The sequence below is a fragment of the Orycteropus afer genome, unplaced genomic scaffold (genome assembly GCF_000298275.1).
Source record: "Orycteropus afer afer isolate SDZICR_OR568_19922 unplaced genomic scaffold, OryAfe1.0 scaffold00026, whole genome shotgun sequence".
NCBI lineage: Eukaryota > Metazoa > Chordata > Mammalia > Tubulidentata > Orycteropodidae > Orycteropus > Orycteropus afer.
This window is the reverse complement of record NW_006921613.1, coordinates 17,089,613-17,101,438: the sequence shown is the minus strand read 5'-3', so window position 1 is coordinate 17,101,438 and position 11,826 is coordinate 17,089,613. Positions and strand designations below refer to the sequence as shown.

The 11,826-nt window shown below is 41.1% G+C and overlaps 1 protein-coding gene across 1 annotated transcript in view; it reads right to left on the bottom strand.

Annotated features, from left to right (window-relative positions):
* TP53BP1 (tumor protein p53 binding protein 1) overlaps positions 1 to 7,627 on the bottom strand; it is a 96,446-nt gene extending 88,819 nt beyond the window's left edge. Inside the window, exons 1-4 of the mRNA XM_042783696.1 lie at positions 7,621 to 7,627; positions 6,855 to 7,066; positions 6,552 to 6,645; positions 6,248 to 6,332 (exon numbers count right to left, since the gene is read on the bottom strand). Coding sequence (XP_042639630.1) covers positions 6,248 to 6,332; positions 6,552 to 6,645; positions 6,855 to 7,066; positions 7,621 to 7,627 — 398 coding nt within the window. The remainder of the gene's footprint in view (positions 1 to 6,247; positions 6,333 to 6,551; positions 6,646 to 6,854; positions 7,067 to 7,620) is intronic.
* Positions 7,628 to 11,826: the final 4,199 nt, after the last annotated feature.

Genomic DNA, 11,826 nt, shown 5'->3' with positions numbered 1-11,826 from the left:
AATCTTCACCCAAATCAAAATAAAATTTTTAAATAAATAATTAATTAATTAATTTAAAAAAACTGAACTGCCATGGTGTCGGTTCCAACTCAGAGCGAGCCCCACTGGATTTCCCTGGCAGTAAATCTTTACAGAAGTAGATTGCCCAGTCGTCCTTCCACGGAGTGGCTGGTGTGTTTGAGCTGCCAACCTTCTGGTTAGCAACCAAATACCTTTAGGCACTGCACCAACCAGAGCTCCTTAAAATGGAACTTCACCTCCTGTAGTCTTCTCCATCTCAGTTAACAGCAATTCCATTTTTCCACTTGTTCAAAGCAAAAACCCAGAGTCACTGTTACCTCCTTTGATCCTCTTATACTTCACATCTGACACATCTTTGAATTCTATTTTCAAAATACATCCAGAATCCCACCTTGGTCCATCATCATACTTTGCCTAAATTATTTCAATAGCCTTCTATTAGTCTTGCTGTTTCTGTCCTCGCTCCCCTCTTCAGTCTATTCTCAATCCAACAGCCAAAGTAATTCCATTAAAATCAAAGTCAAATCATGTCATTCCTCTGCTCAGAATTCTCAAATGCCTTCCTATCCCACTAAATGGGATTAAGAGTATGTGGTGGTTATGTTTGTGTGTCAACTTGGCTGGGCCTGGTTGAGTAGCTGGGCAGTTGGTGGTAGTTATTTCCCATGAAGAGACTGACAATCAACTCCATGGTGGGATCTACCACAAGCAGCTGAGTATGTGGGTATGTGGTCTGCTTCCCATATGTAAGCAGCAGCTTTGGGAACGGGTCTCTAGCTTATGGCACGCTTGGACCCTACATGTAGCCATGACGCTGTTCAGCAGCCTGCCATGCTCTGCCAACCTTGGGACTAACAACAGACTTGAATTAATGGCCTGCCATGTGGTTTGGGAATATCAGGACTGTGTCATTTTATTTGTCGACCTTGGACTTGTTAGCCTAGGCAGCCAGTAGCTGCCTGAGTGAAGAAAAGCCTCTAGCTCCAGTGGGCCAGGAACAAAAGGCAGAGCTGAAGCCCATGGTCAAGGGGCTTTCACACAGCCCCTAGAGCCTGGCACTCTGAACTTGGACTTAAAGCCTCCAAATTTTAAGAATAAACTCCTGTTTGTTAAGGCCATCCCATTTGTGGTATATTTCTGGTCAGAGCAGTACTAGATAACCAGAACAGAGTAATAGCTAAATTCTGGTCTCCCCTTTACTTCTCTGACCTTTTGTTCCACTCCTCTCAATCACTCCACTTCAGAAACTGGCCTCTGGGTGGCAGGATTAGAGATGATGTTTTCTGTTTCTTTGTAATTTTCTACATACCGAGTATTTCATACGAAGAGTCATACCCAACCAAAAACTCAATGCCATCAAGTCGATTCCAAGTCACAGCCATTTCTCAAATATTCCAAGCACACTCCTATCTCAGGGCCTTTGCACTTGCTGCTCTCTATGCATGGATTGCACTTATCCCAAATAACAGCAGAGAGCACTTACTCATTTTTTATTTTTAATCAACTTATCTCATCAGTGACAAATTTCCTAACCGTCCTACCTAAACCTGCAAATCTTCTGACACTTCTATCCCCTTTCTGGCTTTATTTTCTCTTCAGTCCCTATCAGTACCTAACATAGTATATGCTTTACTTACCATGTATAACTATGACCCCCTAAAGAATGTAAGTAAGCTCCATTATCTTTTATCTTTTCTGATCACTATGTATAAAATCACATATGGTTTGGCACATAGTAAACCAAACTAAACACTCTACCATTTAATTGATTCCAACTCATAGCAATCCCTACTGGGTTTCCAAGGAGGTAAATTTTTACAGAAGTATATTGCCCCATCTTCTTTCCACCAAGCAGCTGGTGGGTTTGAACCACCAACCTTCTAGTTAGCCATCAAATATCTTAGGCACTACATCACCAGAGGAAGTACTCAATAAATATTCATAGAATGATTAGGTGCATAAGAAGAGGCTTGAAATGAATCAGATTATAGACAAAAATAGTATGGTTATTAAACTCTCTACCATCTAAAATTGATGGTACAAGAAATAAAGGCCTACATATATTATTGAGAGGTACAAAAGAGGTAGTAGAACTAAAATAATTGTTAACAAAAACTGAGCGTTAGTGTGAGTGAGTTAACTCCTCATCTTTAGTTGCCAGAAGTCACCTGTTTTAATCTAATACAACAATATACAACAGTACAGTAACAACACTTCGTTTTATAATAATAAAATAATGTAATATAATAATCTTACAAAGAAGTAAAAACACAAATACTTAAAGAGGGTTGCCTTGGTGAAAGGGGACTGAGGAGAAGGATCCTTTGGCTTTTCATTATAAGCCCTTTAAAAAAAAATTTATGTATTTATATTATGCTGTTTAAAATATTTAATAGATCAAATCAAAACTAAAAACTTACTCTGTGAAGACCCTATGAAAAGACAAGCTACAGAGTGGGAGAAAATATTTGCATATCATGTATCTGACAAAAGATTCAAACCAAAACCAAACTCACTGCCACTGAGTCAATTCCAACTCAAAATGACCCTCTTTGGGTTTCCAAGGCGGTAAATCTTTACAGAAGCAGGTTGCCCAGACTTCCTTCAGTGGAGTGGCTGGTGGGTTTGAACCACCAGTTTTCAGGTTAGCAGTCAGCTGCCTTAGGCACTATGCCACTAATATCTGAATATATAAAGAACTCTCAAAACTCAACAGTAAAAAAAAAAAAAATTAATTTAGAAAATGGGCAAAAATCATAAATAGACATTCCACTAAAGAGAATATACAGATGGCAAATAAGTACATGAAAAAAATGTTCAACATCATTTGCCATTATAGAAATGCAAATTAAAAACAAAATGAGGTATCACTACACTACACACCTATCAGAATGGCTAAAATAAAAACAATGACAACATCAAATGCATGCAAGGATAAAGAGAAATCAAATCACTCATATTTTACTAGTAGGACTATAAAATGGCACAGTCACTCTGGAAAACAGTTTGGCACTTTCTTAAAAAGAAAAGTAAACATCCAATTACCATACAACCCAGCAATTATACTTCTAGTCATTTATCCCAGCAATATAAAGATTTATGTTCACACAAAAACCTGTGTTCACAGCAACTTTATCAGCCCAGATTTCTTTCAGTGAGTCAATGATTAAACAAACTATGGTATACCCATCCTATGGAATACTATTCGACAATAAAAAGGACCAAACTATTAAGGTAACACAATTTGACTGGATCACCCAGGAATTACGCTAAGCAGAAAAAAGTCAATTCCAAAAGGCTACATACTATATGAGTCTATTAATATAACATGTTTGAAAAAATTTGCAATTGGAGAACAGATTAAAGGTTGCCAGGGGTTCAGGTGTGGGAGAAAGAGGCGAGTGTGCCTATAAAAAGGCAACACTAGAGATTATTGTGTGTGGGAACTGTTCAGAATCTTGACCATAGTGGTGTATACATAAATCTACACTGGTAATAAAGTTGTATAAAACTTAATATATATACACACCACAAAAATTGGTACATATAATACTGGAAAAATCTGAGAAAGTGGATTTTCTCAATATCAATTGTGATATTATACTTAACTTTATGAAATGTTACCACTGGGAAAACTGGGCAAAGTGTACAAGAACCTCTATTATTCCTCACAGCTGCACGTGAACCTGTTAAGTATCTTAACTTTTCTTTTTTTTTTTTTAAATGTCCAATGGGGAAATAAAAATATACATCTGTATTTCTTCAGAATTATTTTGGGGACATGCTACATACGCGATCAATTCAACACCGGAGAAGGCAGGAAGATTCTTTTAGAATTTTATGAAGTACAAAAAGTTTCACAAGATGATGGTTTTTGCAAAATAGCTGCATTAATGAGTAAGAATACAAAGAGATAAGATAGAAAAATCCAGAGTAAATTAATATACATGTGTTTCAAACTAAATTATTTTAACATTTCTAGATTGGGGACCTGAGATGTTCTACCTCTCTCTACCACTCATCTTCAGCTTGTCACCTTTCGGCCTGCTTTTCAGATTACAGGACTTCTACTACCTGTCCTCTTTTTTGTAGCCAAGCCCAGGATAATAGGTGTTGCTTTCTGATAGATCCTCTCCTTTGTCTGAGTACAAAATTTTTCATGGGCAGATCTGTTGAGTTCAGCGTGGAAGCTGAGGCCAACATCTGAGTCTCCTCAGCACACAAGTTTGAGAGAAGTCCTGGCGACTTCAAGCTCGGAACTAAGCAGCAACAGCTCATACACAACTCAGAAGCCTCCCTCCCCTTCCAGGGAGAGATGAGGCAGAGAACAAACAAAGTTCAAGAGCACTGAGTATCGACTGGGATCTTAAAAGCTTGCAAGCAGCCATCTAGATGCAACAATGGGTCTCTCCTCATCCAGAGCAAAGAAAAATGAAGAAAAACAAAGATTCATGGAAACAATTAGTCCTAGCGACTAGTATACCATGCGATCTGCAGCCTATACAACTATGAGACCAAAAGAACTAGATGGTGCCTGGCTACCATTGTCAACCACTCGGAGGGGGATCTATGTAGAAGATCCTGGATAGAGTGGGAGAACAATGGGGAACAAAACTCAAAATCATTTGTGGGGGGGCGGGAAGGGACCAGGTTTCCTGGTCTGATAGAGCCTGATGGAATCACTGAAAGTGTGGCCCCTTGCTGGTCTGATAGAGCCTGATGAAACCACTGAAAGTATAGCCCCAAGCTGCCCTTCAGGTCTAGAATTGAACCCACTCCTGTGCCTTCCAGACAAACAAAAGACAGGCATATGAGCTAAACATTTACACTAGGTAGATACACTCCTTGGACAGAACAATCCTGGGAGAACAGAAAGGCTGTGTATGCACAGGGAGACAACTCAGGGGGCAAAAGGACGCAGAGAAGAGGTAACTATGGGGAGGAAGCAGAGAGGAGCTGTTGCATTGTGGTACCTTGTAGTCAATATCATGAGACAGAGTATACATGAACTGCTGTATGGAAAGTGAATTCGCTCTATAAACTTTAACCCAAATCACAATTAAAAAAAAAAGAAAGGTTCAAGAGCACTGAGGAGTAGCTATTGAACACCCCAAAGTCTGAGACCTGACCACCTCCTTCTGCTTTAACTGATAAAACAGAAATGGTGACAAGCACAGAAGCAGAGCTGAGGTTTCCGAGACGGTATCACTACAGAAGTAGTTTGCCCAATCTTCCTTCCAAGAGAGTGGCTAGTGGGTTTGAACCACCAGCCTTCTGGTTAGAAGTCAAATGCTTTAGGCACTATGCCACCAGACCTCCTAGACATGTTAAAGCTGAATACTGTTTAGGGTATGAATTACACATTCTGGATCCAAAACTGATGAGGCACTTTGGTTGGTAGGTAGGTAGCATGCTTAATAATTTAATAATATATCTAATTTTAAAAAATTAATAAAAATATCATTTATTTAACTAATCAACATAGATAAGCTTTATTGTTGTTGTTGTTATATGCCGTCGAGTCGGCCCCCAACTCATAGCGACCCCTCCTTGGCTTTCCGGGGCAGTATCACTACGGAAGTAGGATTGCCCAACCCTCCTTCCAAGGAGTGGCTGGTGGGTTTGAACCACCAGCCTTCTGGTTAGCAGTCAAGTGCTTTAACCACTATGCTACCAGAGCTCCTAGATAAGCTTTAGCAATACTCAAAAGGGCGAAATGTGACCAGAAACCTTTTGTTCAGAGAACTGAGACTCATATAGCAGCATCAAACAGTACCAAAAATGAAGTCACGTCTATGCTAAGAATGAGAATACTTATTTCCTTCCACAATGCATACATTAGAGCACAATTGAATGTAGGATTAAGAATATCTTCACCAGAGCAATTCCATTTATTAGTAATAATAATAAAATATAATGTAATTCTCAAATCCCATTTCCTAATTCACAAAAATGACTCTTTTGTATGAAGGGATGGACACTGGGAGGAGGTAACTATGGGGAGGAAGTGGGAGGGGAGCTGCTGCATTGTAAATTTTGGTCAATGACATGAGACAAAGTATATGTGAACTGCTGTATGAAAAGTGAATTTACTCTGTAAATCTTCACCCAAATCCTAATAAAAAAAAAAAAAATGACTCTTTTATCCTTGATATGAGGCAACAGGTACAGATAAAAGACAAAACTGATCTTAATAAACTTTAAGTTCCTTTAAACTTTAGTATACCTGCTTGTCCTATTTGGCTGAGGCAACTGTTCAATGACCTGACTGATGGAACCACATGTGCCCAGCTGAGAAGAATCTACAGGCTCTGAAAAATATAATTGGCACAAAAAACATTTACCACAAAACTTTCAGGAATACAAACAATAGCAATGTAATCAGCTACATTAGAACATCAACCTTTTTAGTACCTATTATGCATGAGATACAGCACTAGACTTCTTTACACATATTCACCACAACCATACCCAGCTCCAACAAGAGCACCCAAAATTGCAAAAGTCACTGACAGCTTTAAACACCTCACCTGCAGCCTTGTTTTCTTCCAAATGTTCACGGAACTCACTATTATTGTCTCCTTGTTCTTCTCCAGCTGTCTGTTCAGGATTGGACATAAGATCCTAAAAAATACACATATATAATCTCCACTGTACATGAAACAGCCCAAAATGAGAGATATGTCTAGTAAACATGTTGATTTTATTTTCCAACCAACTTTATCCAAAAGGTAGTGATCTCCTAATAAATACTTACGTTTGCTGGTTGGTCTAGATTCAAAGAAAAAAAAATATATATCTGCTCAATCATTTTCAAATAAGAGACTACTCACCAACACAGGGTTCTCTTTGTGTGTCTGTAGATTAGGAAGGTGTCTAGATAGCACACTGAAGTGAGAACCGGAATTATCTTCTAGAACCTGGCTTTCAGGCTGAGAATCTTCAATTATCAGGCAAGGAGTATCTTGCTGAGAGAAATCTGAATCCAACTGACTTCCAGTAGGGTCCATCTGCTCCCCTGGAATGGGATAACAAAAGATCAGTGCTCAGTTACCTACTAGTCTCCTCCCGCATAATGACCTTAAATAATGGGGCGGAAGTAAAAAAACCTGAGAAAGGGGACATGTCCAGGGCTCCTCCAATTAGAACATAGTGTTTATAATCGCTGCAAGCACTTTACTACCATGCCTCGCAAGCCCCCGTTTCCCCGTTATTTACACTCAGCCTGCCCATCCCTCCCTCCCTCCTTTTCCTTCCCCTTCACGTAGGCACCCCTTCCCCTCCTTCCTAACCTTTTCTTTCCCCGCCCCCTTTATCCAACCCCCACAACTCTCCCTACGTCCTTCGGCCGGCTCTGCCGCGCCCCAAAAAGCTGCTTTGTAACCTCTGTTCTCCAGAATCTCCACACCCCTTCATGCTTCCTCACGACCACCAGCCTTCCCAGCTACGGCTTCCCCACCCCCTCCTCAGGTCCCTCCAACCCCTTCCCCGTCACCGCCGCCATGCTTGCCACCCCGCCCCCTCCGGTCAGCCATCCCTTCAGACACGAAACCCAAACCCTCAGAGAAGACCTCGCCCCGACTTTTCACCAAACAGTACCAGGCATCCCGGCGGGAGGTCCCTCGCGTTCGAGCTAGAGGTCTTTGCACGCTCCCCAGATCCCTCCAGCTCGCTCCCCAGGTCGCCGCTGTCTCTACCGCCGCCACCGGCCGCGAACTCCCCCTTTTCCCGTCACGTCACGTATATCGGATCGCCCATTCGCTGCTGCTACCCGCCACTCAAGAAATATTGTGTGTGATACGTGGTTGAGTCTGAGTGTCCGCCTCACGTAAGAAAAAAGGAGCACGGCGGCGCGTTTCCATGGCAGCATGGACGTTGCAGACCCTCCCCCTAGTACAGAAGAATGACAGTATCCTTGAACCAAAGGGACCTTGAGAAGGTGTGAAATATATTCTGCCTCCAGGAGTGATTGTACTTATGCTTCTCAGACATATGAGAATCTCTACTTGCTTTCTATCGTTAATGCACCTTAAAGCCCCTCCTTTTACCCACTTCCGTAGTAAAAAAAAAAAAAAAAAAAAGGTTCTGGCTTTCTAATAAGACCGACAAGAAGATGTAGGCCAGTACTTCAGAGTTGGTGAAACCTAAGACGGGACTCTTCAGGGTTTACCTGTATCAATCAGGATCTCTTTTGTGCACTTTCACCTGAATCCAAGGGCCTCACATTGCACCTCTGCCAGTTCCCTTTTTTTTTTTTACATTATCTAAGGATCCCATTAAGACATATTCTATTCTTCCTTATCCAGTCTGGAATATAATTCCAGCTTTACATTTGCTTATGGTTGGCCTGTCTTTTATGGGATTGCAGCCTGTGGAGTCTGCAGCCCTAGATAGGTTTTGCACTGCCCTTGAGAGAATTGAAGAGGCTCTGGTGGTGCAGTGGTTAAGGCATTTAACTTTAAACCAGAAGGTCAGTGGTTCGAACCCAACAGCCACTCCGTGGAAGAAAGATAAGGCAGTCTGTTTCTGTAAAGATGTACAGCCTTAGAAATCCTATGGGGGGTTTCTATGAATTGGAATCAGCTCTTTGGCAGTGAGTTTGGTTTGGTTCATTTGAGAGAATTGGGCGCTGTCATTTTCAAACTATAGTGAAGAGAACAGCTGCCACCCTTCTGAACTAGACAACCTCAAAGATCCCTTCTATTATCGTAATGGTGCTGGGGTCTTATAAAGAGTGTGGCAGCTGTGACAAATATTAATGAACTAGACTCCATGAGGAATTTTTTTTCTTAAGTGGTGGTTGGATCTGGGATTAGATTCTACCCAGAGGAGCTGTCGATAAAGAAAGAACCTAGCATCAAAACTAAAAAAAAAACCTCATTGCCATCAAATTGATTTTCACTCATAGTAACCCTATTGTCAGAGTAGAACTACCAAGGCTGTAATCTTTATGGAAGCAGACTGCCACATCCTTCTCCAAAGAGCTGCTGGTGGATTCGAGCGAAGTTAACAAATTTTGTTAGCAGCCAAGCATTTAAGCACTGCACCACCAGGACTCTTTCTGAACCAGCATAACTCTCAAACCAAAGTCACTGCCATCAAGCAGGATCCGACTCATAGCGACCCTTCTTTGGGTTTCTGAGGCAGTATTACTACAGAAGTAGACTGCCCAATCTTCCTTCCAAGGAGTGGCTGGGGGTTTGAACTGCCAGCCTTCTGGTTAGCAGTCAAATGCCTTAGGCACTATGTTACCAGCACACAGAGACACATTCCACACCTTAATCTTAAAACCATTTATAATTGGCTCCTTTCTTTCTCCACAAGGAGCTCTGTTGGTATAGTGGTTAAGGCATTTGACTGCTAACCAGAAGGTCAGATTCAAACCCACCCACTGACCACTAGCTGATTCGAGAGAGGAAGATGTAGAGATTTACAGCCTTGAAAACCCAATGGGTATAGCTATGAGTCAGAATCGAGTTGATGGCAGTGAGTTTGGTTTTTTGGTTTTCCTCATCCACACCTAGTGCTACAAAGACCAATGTACACAAATAAAATTAATTTTAAAAGGACCAGGTCAAGTCAATATTAAGTCAATTACTTAACTAGGTGAGGTTGACAGAGTGATTTCATCTATTCAATTTGAGAGGGCACAAATAATCAGGTCCTATTCTGGGCAAATCTCACACAAAATTTCCCCCAACGTCACTACCTTTTGCTCTTCTTTTTCATCTCATGGTAGTATTTTCTCCCTCCCCAAGCAAGAAGCAAATAAACTTTCTTAATTATTTGATAAACAACTGTGATTGTCAAAACTCAAAAACTGTGAACTGGTGAAATAAGTTAATCACAGAAGGACAAATACTGTATTTGTTCACTGTTGTAAAAAGTCAAGGAAAGGTTTATCTATAAAAGGAAACATTCTTTGTTGGTTACCAGGGATGGGAAGGCAGGGAAGAAAACACCACTAGTTAGGTAGAGATAAGCACTGATTTGGGTGAAGGGAAGGGCAGTGTACCAAAAGCAAGTGATCAACATGGTGGCACTAGGAGAGGTACAGAGAGAGAGGTACACAAGAGGTACAGATAACAAAGATAAACCCTTTTACATATACAATACTGCATTGTCAGTGATAAACATTAATCTATGGGTAAATAGATGAGTTGACAGGTTGAATGATCAGGTATGTCTAGACAAAAGGGAATATAACCATGACCATATATAAGGTTGGCAGATGATATTTCTACATACATATTTGTACGTGCAATGAGAATGTCCCAAAATACAATAGAGCTAACAAGGGGCAGGGAGCTCTGGTAGCATAGTGGCTAAGGCACTTGACTGCTAACCAGAAGGCTGGCGGTTCAAACCCACCAGCCACTCCTCGGAAGGAAGATGGGGCAATCTACTTCCGTAGTGATACTGCCTCGGAAACCCAAGGAGGGGTCGCTATGAGTCAGGTCTGACTCGACGGCACATAACAACAACAACAACAAGGGGCAACATTATGATAACTTCTTGGCCACAGCTAACCACCCTAAGGGAGCAAGTAGTTGGACCTGTGGGCTCGGGACCATGGTCACAGGAAACATCAAGCTCAATTGGCATAAGATAGTACACAAAAACATTGTTCTACATCTTGCTTTGGTGAGTAACGACTGGGGTCTTAAAAGCTTGCAAGTGGCCAACTATTTGCAACAATGGGTTTCTCCTCTTCCAGAGCAAAGAAGAATGAAGAAAACCAGAGACACATGGAAGCAATTGGCCCATGTGATCCTCAGCCTATATGACCGTGAGACCAGAAGAACTAGATGGTGCCTAGCTACCACTGTCAACCACTCAGAAAGGGATCAGTGCAGGAGATCCTTGATAGAGTAAGAACAGTGTTGAACAAAACCCAAAATCTTAAAAAAAAAAAAAGACCAGGTTTACTGGATTGATAGAGCCTGGTGAGACTGCTGAGACTATGACCTATAGTTGACCTATAGTTACTCTTCAGGTCTGGAATTGAACTCATTCTTGAGGCTTCCAGCTAAACAATAGACAGGCATATGTTGTTATGTGCCATCAAGGCTGACCTGACTCATAGTGACCCCTCCTTGGGTTTCTGAGGCGGTATCACTATGGAAGTAAACTGCCCAATCTTCCTTCTGAGGAGTGGCTGGTGGGTTTGAACTGCCAGCCTTCTGGTTAGCAGTCAAATGCCTTAGGCACTACGCAACCAGAGCTCCTAAACAGACATATAGGGTGAACAGTTACATCAGGTAGATATACTCCTTAGAGTGATCAATCCTGAGAGAGGGGCAGTACTTGCACATAGAAATAGCTGAAGAGAGAAGAGGGGCAGGAATGCATAGGAAAGAAGGACAAAGGACTACAGGGAGGAAGTGGGAAAAGAGCTGTTACATTGTGGGGAATTGCAGTCAATGTATGAGACAAAATGTATATGAACTGCTGTATGGAAAATTAACATTCACCCAAATCATAGTAAATATAAAATAAAAAACTATGAACTAAAAAGTTTAAATTTTTCTCTATTTAAATTAAACCTAAACAAATATGACTTAAAATAAATAGATTAGTAAATAAGAGGGCCGGAGCCATTCCCATTACTAAAATTACTATAAAACACGATCCTAAAACAAACTGTGAAGAAAAACTGAGAATTCCTTTATTAAGCAGTGTGGCAACTAAGTTCATCATTGAATTACCCAGAAGATCAGAAAATGCAGGTAGAAGGGTGACTCACTGAGGCTGTGAACAATTGCAGTGAGGTGAGCCAATGGCCTTACTGACTCTAGGCTGCAA